The sequence below is a fragment of the Aphis gossypii genome, chromosome 1 (assembly GCF_020184175.1).
Source record: "Aphis gossypii isolate Hap1 chromosome 1, ASM2018417v2, whole genome shotgun sequence".
NCBI lineage: Eukaryota > Metazoa > Arthropoda > Insecta > Hemiptera > Aphididae > Aphis > Aphis gossypii.
Genome location: NC_065530.1, coordinates 78,600,164 through 78,614,675, shown reverse-complemented (window position 1 = coordinate 78,614,675; position 14,512 = coordinate 78,600,164). Strand labels below are relative to the sequence as shown.

Below are 14,512 nucleotides of genomic sequence, written 5' to 3'. Positions count from 1 at the left end.
CCAATGGAATACGAGGATTAAAAAATGTAATTTAATATAGTTATTATAGCATACTCTGTTCGTGTTTATTATGTTAAACAGTAACAAAGGACTTGCTAGAAAATGGAAATAAACACAATATTCACTTGAAACTTATTTTATTATATTTTTAAACATTTTTTTTTTAGTAAAATAATTTTGGAATGAATATATTATATTATAATTTATAATTTATAATAGGTATATACACATTTCCACGAATTACAAGTAATTCAAGTATTGGCATATCTATACCCATTTATTAAATATCATACAAAGTTTTTATTAGTTCATAATATTATAATTATTAAAACTAAATGAGGTTTGATAGTTTAGCACGTCAATCATTATTTAAAAAAAAGTTTGAACATTGAACATCTTTTTGTAAATTATATTAAATCATTCGAATTTACGAATTATTACAATTTGGTCAACATTTTTCAAAAAACTAAATAATTATCGCTACAATATAACAAGCGTAATTATAATATTCTTATATAATTTGAGGAAATATTGTTATTGTATTATAGTACTTACATAAAATATAATTTCACATTTCAATTATACAGTTTGATGTGGATGGCGTTGTAGATAATTGTCAACAACGACATTTATAAAATTATATTTACATTTATTTATATCTATGGATATTATGTATTCATATAACATGTTTTTCTTAATACTGTCTAAAACAAATAAATTTGATTTCAAACTTTTCCGTATTGTCGTCGTCTTATTTTGAATTGAACATATTAATAAGATCGTTTACTCTTCCATATCTTTGGGGTCGACCACGTAACGACGATTTACCATTAATTAACTTTGGCGATGACGCTTGCTATAAAACAAATATATATACGTATTCATGCATAAATAATATACCTGTAACAAGAGTGATAAGCAAATGAAATATTATATACCTACATTGACTATATTATAATGTTTAGAGATACCGATCGAAGCAAAATATATATATATATATATATAACGGAATATTATTATATAATAATGTTAACTTATTACATTGGACGGAGGCATTAATAAATGCACTTTTGTAGACGTTTATTTTGTCGAAACTAGTAATGCTAGAAATATACGTTCTATAGAAAACAGCATTTTCCGCTTAATGGTCGTCAGTGGTTAAGTTGACTGTTTTCAAGGCTTCGCAGAGTGGGATATTTGTACAGCTTTTCACTGGCTTGTCTTCCTTAATCGGTGTAGATTCGATTTTGAAATTATCGGTTAACGGCTAAGAATATAAATTAAACATATCGTCAGTAAATTTATAGAGTTCTCGAGAGAAAAATATGGTAAATACACATAATGAAAATTATACAACATTTTACTCTATGATTCATTAAGCATACTCACACTCCAAATTTTCTTTAGCAATGCATTTTATTTAAATTTTGATTTGTAGAATTTATAACTAAACACCATTTCTTAAACAATTTGATTTTCAGGAAATTCAAGTATTAAGAATCTTAAAATTTAATACCTAAAATACTAGTATATTTCAAACATTTAAAACATCCAAAATAGAATAAATGTATTATTAAATAATTAAAGACGATGAACTTGGTCGATGAATTAGTTTGTGAATTATTATGTTTTGGTTCCAATTATTAAAATGACATAATTGTTCAACTGGTAATTGGTGAATTAGTTATTATTTTAAATCACGTGATGTGATCTAAATGTTAATCTGTATAGTAAATAATATTAGTGGATAACTATTTTGATTATCTGATTTTTTGTCACCTCGTTTACTACAGTTTGGGCATTAGCAAAAAAGTAAATTTTAATGTAACATAAAAATATTTCATTAGGTACGAAAACAAAATAATATCGAAAACATTATGTAGCTAAATAGCCTAACCAAGACGCCGTGTCATCATAATTATTTTTTATTGGAATGGTTGAAGTATTCAAATACTAAACTATAAAATCATACGTTTTATATATTATTATTTACTATGATAAGATACCAGAAAGTGTATTCAATGAAGGTAGTATTGAATTTATAAAGAATAAATTGGAAACTTGATAGCGTGTCTTATTTAATAATAAAAATATGTTAAGTAGAATATTATTAAGATAATTTTTCAATTTGTTAGAATTTTATTTTAAAACCCGTAATATAATATATCCCACTCTGCGAATAATCATTACTCATTTCAAAAAGGTTTAATTCTAAGCAATCGCATTATGTATACAAAATATAACAACAAATCAAAGAATTAAAAATAAATATTTTATTTAAAACTACTAAAAAAATACAGTAACGTTTTTTTAAATCTGTAACTAAAATATAAATTACATTTTCAATCACATTATGATAATGATTAAATATTGTATTTGAAAATTTGAAATTTAAAAATGATCCACATATTTGTGATAATAACAATAATCCTTATATACTATATAGAAAAAAAAACATGCCTTTTTTATGTACCCATTTTGTGACAACGCTATTTAACTTTTTTCTAATTTTTTTTTCACAGAATTATTCCAAAAACTTTCCTAAGTGTCACCACGTCGCTCGATTTTCAAAATTTTAGTTTTAAAGGATTGAAAATTGAAATAGTTAAAAATAAGTTAAAAATAAAAATAAAAAAAATGAAATAAGTCAAGTTGTTATACCAACAACTATATAAAAACCACAAGATGACACATTATTGTAACTTATCAACCGTAGTAAAAAAAAAAAAAAAATTGAAATAACTTTGAAATAAATTATTTTATCCGAATATTTCACTTAAAGCCAGTATCATACTTGTGCATCAGACCATAGGCATTATAGGTATATTGGACTTAATAATACAGTAACTCACCTCTTCAATAGTGTTGAATTCTTCGACAAGACGTTTAACGATACCGGTATCGGGTTGAATCGTATCGGTGTGTGTTTCAGCAACGTTCGACTTCCAGTTATCGATGACAAGTTCCAATTTCAGCGGCTTCCTTACCACTAAGTCCTCGTCATTCTTAATTGTGATCGTTTCGTCGAACGTTACGCATCGTTTGCACGTGTTTGCCATACAACAGTCACTAGTGTCTTGAAGTAGTTTGGCTGATGTGGTCTGAGTCGGCTTATCGTTTCGGACGAAAATGCGCCGTTTCAGTATGCCTTTACTCTGCGGTATGGATAAAATTTGTTTTCATAATGAAATTTTTGTTTTAGGTACTTCCGCTACTGTATACTTTCACGAATACTCAACGTTTGGTAGGTACGTTTTTTTTTTTTTTGATCAGTTGATAAAGTGTAATAATTTGGATTAGGATAATGTTTATGACGTCCAATTTGTATACATACTTTTACTTAAATGTGTACATTGACAATTTAATTTTAAATACATTTAATATAATGTAGAAAGCATTATATTATATTTTATCTCGAATGTTTACGTTTTGTCTTTTAAATTTTTATAATAAGCTTTAGAACACTTTGTTTTATATTTTTAGTTATTTTTTATAGTATTTATACTAGCTTTAGTCTTTTTTTTTTAATTTAATAATTTAAAGAACATTTATAAAACATTTTGTTTATAACATGTATACGATTGTACGAGTTTCACAAATCTTGCAAACGCACAATTATGAAATATTAATTACTAATCAACATAAATTAATTTATTCAAATTTAAAAATGTGTAGTTTAATATTTCGAATGCATAATGGACAATACAATATTTGTTTAGGTAACGAATTTTATAATGCAGTTTATGTGTTTATTTGAAGGCACGCTTTAATATTTTTATGCAATATTATTCTCATTCATTTTTTGATTTTTGAGCATTTAATATCATATCCATACTAATGCTATAATAATAATATTTTTATTGTTTCAAATGCATCGTTATTCGTATATTATTTTTATTTGCATTTCTATTATACTTACTGCTATAGTGTTCTTGTTATCTCGATTAGTGTCCACCATTGTGTCGACGAGCACTTTCCTACTCGATTCCGTACCACGCACTTCATCACCCAGTACGCTTTAGATAGTATAATGCATTATGTACTGATCGAATTGTATAAAAGTCTAAAAAAAAATAAAAAAACGATAGTAACACCCATGACGGATCGTAATTAATGCAAACTGCAAAGATTTAATAAAGTTTTCATAGACCTATTCAAAAAGAACACAGGGGTGTCCGCAAGTAAAATTTCAGAAGATGCAGAGAGTAAAAATCAAAAATCTCATAGTGTAATCAATAAAGAGGTTATTTGAACATATAAATATAAAAATGATATTATCATTTAAGTACATAATTAAAATTAATACATGTGTTATTTATGTATTATAACTAAATACATTTTGATAACTAGGTAAAAATAAAAATAATTTAATTAATTTAATCAAATATATTATACGTTATCGCTAAACGAGAAATGAAAATATTTCCGTTTCATATAAGTACACGACGAACGTTCATATTATTTATTCTGGAAGTAACAGAAGGTGCTCCGTCTTGCCCCCCTCCGATAAGTATTCATGGAAAAAACCGTTTCGTTCACAATTCTTAAATTATTAGAATATTATGATATAAGATATTGTAATATATCTAGCTGACATACTATTTATACAACTGTTAAGTTTAATATTTTGTAACGTTTGCAGGGCAGTTAGATCTTCAAGTCGCTCGCATTGCACATTATTATGATTTATTGTTGTCTCACCAGAGACGCATTCAGTGTTCTCGTATACAAAAGAACCCAAAATAAACATTTTGACTTAAAAGGATTTATATTATTGTGACCATCTCGCGAGACCTGACGGAGAAAACCAATATTATTTTAAAGTCTTCGACAATGATTGTATATTATAGCAGCATTTTGTGTTTCTTTTGCTGTCGGAAGTTTATTATGTAAAGGTATAATATTATGCACTACGCATATACGTTCCTTTTTTTAGTTCTTTTCGCTGACAAACGCTTTTAAGTTTTTTTTTTTTTTTAGTTTAGTCATGCCTGTTGGTGATTAATGACTTCTATTGCGTCCGTATAGTATACTGAACGCGCCGTTAAACGCACTAATCAACAGAACGTGCTTTAGTGGTAATTATGTAGTTATTTCATTCTTACTTCGTAATAAGTAATAACATATAATATACAATATATTTACATAATAATTTATACATTGTATAGTATTAATATTGTAGTATTTGAACTATGTACTTTTTTTCAAACTGTTCGATTGTTCTAATAGACACAGTATAATTTTTTTTTTTTTTTTTTATTTTCAAAACCGATTATTTTGAGAAATGATATATTACAAAAATATATATATTTAGATATAGAGCAAAGCGATGAATATATTGGTATTAAAATGATGTGTGACATTATTTTAAATAATTTTACATACTTATTCAAATCATTTTTTCTTGTAATAGAAAATGAGTAAAAAGTATAAATGTTCAATATTTTTCAAAACAATCGGGAAAAACTAAATTTAATCACTAACTTTTTTTTTTAAATATTGTTATTATTATTAAAAATATTATTTGGAAATCATGGTTTTCAAACGATGTATCATTGAATTACAATTAACACTTCTATTACGGTGACCTACTAAATAATAAAATACACTTGATACTTAAATGCAGCAGAACGATAAGTGGTTAATTGCTTGACCGAATTTTTATTTTATTATTATTTTTTAACATTAAATAATAATAACTTTTAATTATTATACTTTGTTCGGGCAGATACCCAGCTAGGTTACTATAAACAAAAGCTATTAAATTTCAAATCACTTAGCGATGCCTTAATAATAACCGGACAAACTTACAGTGATGATAAGTGATATCAAATTTATCTGGATTTCGGCTAAATACAATTTAAACATAATTAATTTCAAGCAATCGCAGTATAGTTATCGTCTAAAAATAATCGGTTTCATTTGAACATTTTATAATATTACAGATGAATTATGATTTTTTTTTAAATGTAATACATATATATTATAATATTATTATAAATATAATATATTACTCTGATTGTGATATTGATGATGTATTTAAACGGAATACTTTTATTGGGATTTCTATTCGTTGTCTTTAACCCCCCTCATCACCTAACGTACGCTAGGCTGGCTTTTAACTTAAATAATAAAAATAGGTTGGTTAATAAAGTGTGTTACATTTTTTATATTTGACAACCGTGTCATGCGTAAATATAGTTATGGTATTATGCATAATAATATACAAACATCTAAAACTAGTGGATTTGTTTTTATCGAAATCTTCTACGCTGTTGAGATGGTTAAAGCCATTTTTTGAAACAATATATCACGTGCGATCGTCGCAAATACCTAACCGAGGGGTGCACGCTAAGACTATTTATTTTTTGCAACTCCTTTGAAGAATTTGCTCTTTTCGTTCACATACACACTAAGACGCATAAACATACACTGCACTTAATTCAATATATTTTATCCGTTACTCGTTGTGGGTACCTATAATATGTACATAATACAATATTATGTATCGATAAAATATACTGCTCGGCAAGTTTAAACGACAAAATCGCATTATTATTATTACTGTATATTATGCGCGCCCGTACCGATCGAACCGTGAAAACGACATGCGCGCCGAAAAATGCGTTTGAGTTGTTTACGGCGATCACGCACGCGGCGGCCAATAAAACTTATGCCTTATATACGTCCGCGGTGAGTCCTGAGAGCAGTAAATATTTGCAGTGTCAAACACAGGGAGTTGATCCAATTTCGGTTATACTGTTGTTTACGATTGACTAATTTTTGTGTGTTTTGTATGGAAAACGGATTTCTGAAAGAAAATAAATAAAAATAGGAAACGAGAGTCGCGTGCGCTTTATTCTGCGTATTCCCTTCGGTGGCGCGCGAATTCTATTTTTTTGCTGTTTACCAATAATAAACATCGGTATAGGACATAATACACATGTAAACATATTATGTATATATCATACTGCTTACTGCACCAATTACGTATATTATACGATCGGTCTCAAACGTTTTCCGGAACTCTTTGATAACGTATATTAATGTTGACTTATCTTTTATAGGTTGTTGGATATTTATTTGTGTTCCTCTCTTTCTTTTTTATTTTATAAACAAAATCTTTTTCACTAAATACATTTTTTTGGTTTCCTATAACAGCTGCACTATATTTGTTGTTGTCAGTACTCGTCGGGTTCTGCACACATCATAATAATATAAGTAGGTACTTTGATGGTTTTTACGATTTCCGATGTAGTTTTTCAATGAATTTTCTAAAAGCGAAAATAATAAAACGGCATTGGTAGTGTTCTATTATAGAAAATCATTGTTTTTCAAAACTTAATATTTAACTCAAAATCATCAAATTTCGGTATTGCAGCGTATCCATGCAAGAAACGTTCAGATGCATGTTAGTCTTTTCTCAACTGTTTAGGTTCGAAAAACGTTATATTCGTGCTTTTATTTTTTGGTCTTCACAATATAATTTTTATATTTCTCAATATTAATCGTCTGTACGTAACGCACTTGATATAATGGTTGGTAATAAAAATTCGATGTTTATAATATACGCCGAGTTTCGCACGGGAATCGAATACGTCGTGAACGCGAAATGATATTTTACGGCTTACTCACGATACTCGTCGTAAAACCATATATGCGCTATATAGTTTATATATAATATTTTGTGTAAGAGTTTGGCAATAACAACGTGCATGTAATGACCTCAAGTGTTCAGCCACCAATATAATACAAATAAAATGTACAGGGTGATTCACCAAGCCTGTAAACTTTAATAATCCAATTATTCAAATATGATTTTTGAGTTCAAGACACTTTTTTTGAAAAACTGTAATACTTCATTCCAATATTAAGGAAGTGCGGGTAGAAATTTCTATTTTTAAAAAATTAATCCCTTTTTAATTTAAATTAAAATGTTGATAGATTATTATTAAAATTACTATGATTTTTGAATCATTAAAACCTATAGTTTCCAAATAAATTACACTTTGTACATAATGATTAACATTTCGGAAACCTCTCGTTTGAATTTTGATTTAGACATAATAGACATCAAAATGCCGAATAACTTAAAGTGAAAAAAGAGGATTCTCATTTGAAAAGCAAGAGTTCTTCAATCACTGCTGGACACTCATTAGATGAAACAAAACGGAAATATGGTCAGAAGAAAAAACTAAAATGGAAGGTTATTGGCATGCACCCTGTACACACATATATCTATCGCTATTCGAGATCATCAATGCCCGTACGGCTTTTCGATATATACCGAGCTATTGCCGTAATATAATTCACGTATATAATATAAACTTTTTGTGACTGACTGCAGGGACGGTGTTTTGGTGGAAAAAGTAACAAAAAAAAAAAAAAAAAAACGCTGTGGCGTATAACGACCAATAAAAAATATTCAGTCTGAGTTGATAACCATCGTCGCCCGGATACGTGCATGTGTATGAGTGAGTACGTATAATAGTGCGTGGTGGTGTGTCGCGCGAGGAGGAAAACGACTACGACGAAAGACCGAAACGAAACGCTTATAATATATATATAATAATAATAATAATAATACATCGTATATGTACAAACGTTAAAAAGCTTTATTATATATTTTTGACGGATATATGAGGTCCGAATAAAGGAGAGATCGTAAATCTCCGGTCAGAAGCCAGCGGCAGCGGTGGTCGACTCCCCGCAGACGACGAGGAGGCAAAAATATAAAAATCCGGTCGTATTTAATAGCGACGTACATATAATAATAATGTAATATAATAACATAATAACGCGTAAAAACCGATCGTTACGACTAGACATTATCCACATAACGTCGAGGGCACCTATATAATATTATATATAATACACCTATACAGTCGGCTATATCATATTGTACGACGATATTATTATGTACACGTACCGACAATGGGACATTAGTACTAAAATCGGAAACCGTTTTAACGCGCTCGCAGCGCACAATGTGCATTAGCCGTCGTCGTCCGGCAGTAAAAAAAAAAAAAAAATTAGACAATGTCGTCGTCGCGTTAAATACCCACTAAAACGGCGAAGGGACTATTAAAATATAAAAACGCGTTATACCTATACCCGTGTATTATTCGGGGAGAGACGACGCAGACGACGACAATGTATGTATGTTATTTAGGTACAGTCAAAACGGTCGCGCGCGTGTTTGTTAATGATGTTGTACAATACGAGTAGGTAATAATAATATGTATGCATAACGCGTTAAGTAGCGTGTACTTACTACAGGAGGTTGTATGCAATTTCCGAAACGAAAGAATCGAAACGGACGTCGTCTCGAGAAGTTTATCGCCCGTGTTGTAACCTATACGGACCTATAGCTCGCGTAACAATATAATAAGGCAATAACTGGCAGGGATTTATTGCTCGCGAAATATTATGCCGGATGTGAGCGGCATCGTTTAATAGTAAAAAAAATATATATAATGTATGATATGTATAAATATAATGCGTAGTACGCATATACTATGTTTTATGCAATATTCCAGTGGAAGATTATAATATATTAATTAGTGAAACTCTTGTCATTGTAAAATTCAAAAGTATAACTGAGAAAATAGATGTATAAAAATAAAAATAAATTTTGATCGTTACATTTTTATTTTTTTCCCAATATTTACATAATGTATTTTAATTTTATGTTCCGAAGCAAGCAGCATATTGTTTTTAAAATTTGATCATACAAGATCAATCTAACAAGACCTTAGACCATCCATAAAAGTTCCAGGCTGGAATTTCATAAAGATCAAATGGACTATATTCAATTGAATCAACAAAATATAAGAGTAGAATTAGTATGCAGAAAAGTTAGAAATATTTACAAATAAATAAATGAATATAAAAAAATCGAATTTCGAACCAAAAGACAATAACGTAGAATTAGTAAAAAATTTAAACGAGTGAAATTCAGTGATAAGTACAAAAGGTGGGTCCTATACTTGATTTTTATAAATATCAACATAAATAGTAAAGAATATATCTGTTTTTAGAATTTTCATTCAAACTATGTGTACAAAAAAAAAAAACCAAAAAGAAAATACAAAATAATTTTAAAAAACAAAAAATTAGAAATGATGCGTGCGTTTACTATTTTAAAAATATCACTCTCTAGATGTACCTGTTATTATATTTTGTGTTTTTTTTTTTTTTTTTGGCCGTCGATCGCTTCTCCGTCACAATTTTCTACTCCGCCTTCTTCCTTCGGATATACTGCATTGTCGGCGATCCACGATTAACGATTATAATATTATTATACGGCGGCACGCACACATATTTTATTATTGTCTAAGTACGTGCCTAAGATCTAGACGAACATCCAAAGGAAAGTGCGCATAGAGGTAGGTTCACTAATGTTATTGTCGCGCATAAGTCGGACGCTACTACGAAGCTATATAATAAAATATTATACAAGCAAACGTCTCTCGAACTAACGCTATTTCATTATAATAATATGATGTTATTGACAACGATTGCGTTTCAATAGGACTGTCCAAACAAATGGCCTCGCTAAAAAAAGAAAAATACACACTTAAGTCGATAGATAAAAGGTACCTATAATGTAGGTAATACATAAAATGAGTAAATATACCAGGTAGTTCATTTAACATAAAAAATTCAATATAGGTATAAAAAAAAAAAAAAAAAAATGTGTTTGAAAATATTGATTGTTTTAAATAACAAAATTATATTTTTATGTTTGTAATATTTTCAAATGACAACACATATTTTAATTTTTAGATAATGAAGCAAAATACGATAAGGCATGTTTTGATGGATACATCGAAGTACGTAATCTTAAAGGTTAATCCGAAAAAATAACAATTTTTATTGGAAATACATTTTTTTTTCAAAAATATTATTATGATACTACTTATATTATTTAAAAATAATGTTTAATGTTTTCATAAACGTTAGTAGTTTTTGAAATAATAAGTATTCTTTGCTAAAATAATCACCCGGTATTTATTCATCATATTATTGTATTATTAAGGTACTAATCCATGTCGAAACATTTGCATAATATATTATATTACTACTATTATAATACTATGAGTGCGGGCATACAAAGTTATTGTCATAAGACTTGCGCTAGATTATTTCGGTTAATTTTTAAAATAATTGTTTTACGATATAACTTCTACATAGATGCAAAAATAACAACTAATTGAGAGATATTTTATTTTTTTTTAACAGACACTTGCGAATTTGCAAATTAGTATGTTTTGTCGATCTCCGCATGGAAAATAGATGGATGAGTAATACTCATTGAGTATACGCGTGAAGACTAGAAGTCGACGTTATTCGTGTATATTATTTGACTTATTCTAATATATAATTGAAAACTGATTGTTAACACTTTATTTTATAAGGAAAAAAATCAAAACCCGGTGAAAACATTAGTTATAAATCATAAACATCTGACACCATTATCATGGAACGATATATTATTATCATGGCATCATACGAATCCGTTGAAAAAAAAAAACTGAAAACTTGTTGTAGTAAATAACTGCATCAACACGTGCGGGGTCATGTCAAAGACGCCTTGGGTCATGCTCGGTATTCATTCGAATAATATTGTACACCGTGCTAACGTAAATAAAGTAATATTATTGTTTCTGAATATAAAAATAAAAGCTGCGAAGTAATGTTGTCATAGGCCATGTAAAATATTTCGTAGTTTAGGAATCGAAAAACATGGAAAAATAATTTTATGAAAAAATTACACCCTCATTTGATGATAAATTGTAAATAAAAAACTGCATTGACACAATACAATAATTTCAACTTCCTTTATAATTTTTTTTTTAAAAAGATTCTTTTTTAAAAAATGTTAAAATTAATCATTATATTTTGCTTTTATTTGTTCACATTTTTTGTGAATCATTGGTTAAATGAGTATAAAAATTGTATTTTTAAATGACAACATTGATAACACATGTTTTTATGATTTAATAATCTGAATTAAAATATATTTTAAATAGTTAATTGTGTGAAGATAATATCAATATTTTAAAATAGGTTTGTAACATAAAATTAATTTTCATAACGAAATATTTTTGTTTAGTTAGCACAAACCATTGCGTCGTCGTGTTATATAGGAACACTTGTATGTTCATACATTATAATTATGGTGTTATTATTTCACTTACCTAAAAATTGAATTATAGTCCAGAAGAATTTTCTAATTTTGCTCGGTCTGAAAATGTAGACTTCAGCTGCTATTTTTCAAAATGTTATTATTGACAACATTGCTCAATGACCGGCCTATGTTGCAGAATTCATATTATACGTCTTCATGATAATTTAGCGTACGTTAAAAACATCATAACTTATCATCGAACAATAAATTAAATCACGTACACATTTTTGCAATTAGTTAGACTGCAATTTGTAGTGCTAGTTCTACATTGTCCACACCTCGGTGTACCTCTAAGATGGACAGATATAGGCTGTTTTATATTCGAAAACTCGCGCACGTTTTGACTTATTAGATGGTCGAACGAACTCTGTGACGCGTGTGCGCCTACAAGACGACTGGCTAGACAAAAAAAAAAAAACCTCAAGAGAAAAACAAAAAATAAAAAAATTAAGTCGTCGTGATGTAAACAAATTATTAATATGTGCAGCACATAATATATTTAATACTTGTGTGTTTGCAGGACGACAGACCAAAACTCGGTCGACAAGTAGGTAAACGTCAGGTGGAGTGGATACGAAAGTTTTGCGGTGCATGTCACAATGATCTCCACGTACAATATGTATATTACCATAAGAATAATATAACGTCTAATGCACAATACATATAGTGGTCCACTGACAACTTCGGAGTAATTGGCTTGTATAATATTATAATGTACAGCTGCTGTACTGAATACATAGGCGTATTTTTTTTGGTTCGTATGTTTTAAATCATTATAATGACTTACATATATAGTTAGCCTATATATGAGACGATTCGCTGACCACGTTCTCTCTCAACTTTCCATTACAATAAATGAATCTATTGAAGGTTTGATTTTTGGAATTTACCTACTTGATAAAATATCTTAATATATCTGATAAAAATGATGGCCTTTCCCATAACGACAGATGGTGCAGGATTAAAGATTATTGATGTTTCTTTCTGTAGAAAAAATAAAATATACATATAATATTTTAAAATAATATCTAAAAAATAAAATAACGTACCGTATTCACCGTTTTTATTACATTTTTTTGATTGTTTTTTTTTTAATGTAAAAATATTGTTTAAAAAGAAAAAAATGTAACTCCTTTATGCCGAGGTTATATTTGCTTGGATTAAAAAAATATACTTGAATGAATAGTCTTTGACGTTAATGAAAAAGTGGAATATTATTTTTAAAAACGATTAAAATTAAATTCATGTAGATATAAGTAGATACTAGATAAATATCTAGTATTAATACAGATCACACATATCTCTTGACATTCTTTTTGTAGTTAAGATTTGAACACATCTTGAGAAAATTCAAATTTATCATATTGGAGTAATAATAGATTATTTCCGCACAATATTTTATTTTGATGCATTGAGAGACTTTTTTAACCACTTATGGGTATATTTTGTTACTTAATTCGATTTAATTTTAACAGTAAATATTACAGTGTGTTTAAAATATCTCATTAGTGCGATACAACTATAGTAATATTGTATGTGTATATTTCTTAAAACCATTCACGTCGTAAGTTTGCTAATAATGATTTATACATAGAAAACAAATTCCATACGGTATTATTCACCTTACCATTTTGTTACGAGTCTTTAATCTCGTCTAAGCTTATAGTATTTTTATTCTTCAAATTCCTTTTATATTATTGTAATATAATATAATAATGAAAAATTTACATATTATTATACACATCAGATATTACATGTATATAAAAATCAAACATCTTCTGCAGACATCGTAACTTTTTATTGACCACGTTTTTTTTACGAAAAAGCTTTGTTGTAATTTTATTACACTAGTTTTTTATGCTATCCGAGTATCCATCTCGCTTATTAATATTTTTAATAACATTTCTTTGCGTTTCCTCCGTTTCCGTAAAATAATATCTTAGCGAAATTTATTTTACGTCATGCACAGTCATTTATATATACATATTTACACACAAGCATGTATGGGTTTTTTTAACGACGGTTTTTTTTGATTTTGTGTACTTTACGCGTACTTAATTATTGTAGGTATTTTATTTATTTATGTATAGAATAAGTTAAAAAAATTAATTTTATTTTAATTTTTCATTCCAATAAACAAAAACTATCGGTTATAATATATATATATATATTTATTTTTATTTTTGTAATGTCTGCTTCTCAGTTTTAATAAAGCAAATAACTGCATTAATAAAAAAAATCTGTATATTTAAATCCCTAGTCTCGATAATTATTTATTAAATATGCTATAATAATGCAGTGCTCGTTTCCGGATCGCAT

General features: G+C 28.1%; 1 protein-coding gene across 4 annotated transcripts; it reads right to left on the bottom strand.

Moving 5' to 3' along the window:
- Positions 1-257: 257 nt before the first annotated feature.
- LOC114132986 (uncharacterized) lies at positions 258-12,813 on the bottom strand. 4 transcript variants are annotated; one of them, XR_007603358.1, is made up of 6 exons: positions 12,204-12,809; positions 10,169-10,557; positions 3,920-4,063; positions 2,853-3,155; positions 1,042-1,267; positions 258-900 (listed from the first exon to the last, which is right to left on the bottom strand). XR_007603358.1 is itself a non-coding variant. In XM_050197781.1 (5 exons), exons 3-5 carry the CDS (start codon positions 3,956-3,958, stop codon positions 752-754), a joined length of 447 nt encoding a protein of 148 aa, XP_050053738.1. In that variant the 5' UTR covers positions 3,959-4,063; positions 10,169-10,557; positions 12,204-12,813; the 3' UTR covers positions 259-751. The 4 variants fall into 4 exon arrangements, 1 of the variants encoding a protein (XP_050053738.1); XR_007603359.1 differs by having other exon boundaries at positions 258-856; XR_007603360.1 differs by lacking the exon at positions 10,169-10,557 and having other exon boundaries at positions 12,204-12,810.
- Positions 12,814-14,512: the final 1,699 nt, after the last annotated feature.

Excerpts from the sequence above, each read along its gene's own strand:
- LOC114132986 (XM_050197781.1), bottom strand. The coding sequence starts at position 3,958 with ATGGTGGACACTAATCGAGATAACAAGAACACTATAGCA. Across the intron at positions 3,156-3,919 it reads ATAACAAGAACACTATAGCA|AGTAAAGGCATACTGAAACG; the intron begins GTAAGTATAATA and ends TCCATACCGCAG. Across the intron at positions 857-2,852 it reads AATTCAACACTATTGAAGAG|CAAGCGTCATCGCCAAAGTT; the intron begins GTGAGTTACTGT and ends TTTGTTTTATAG.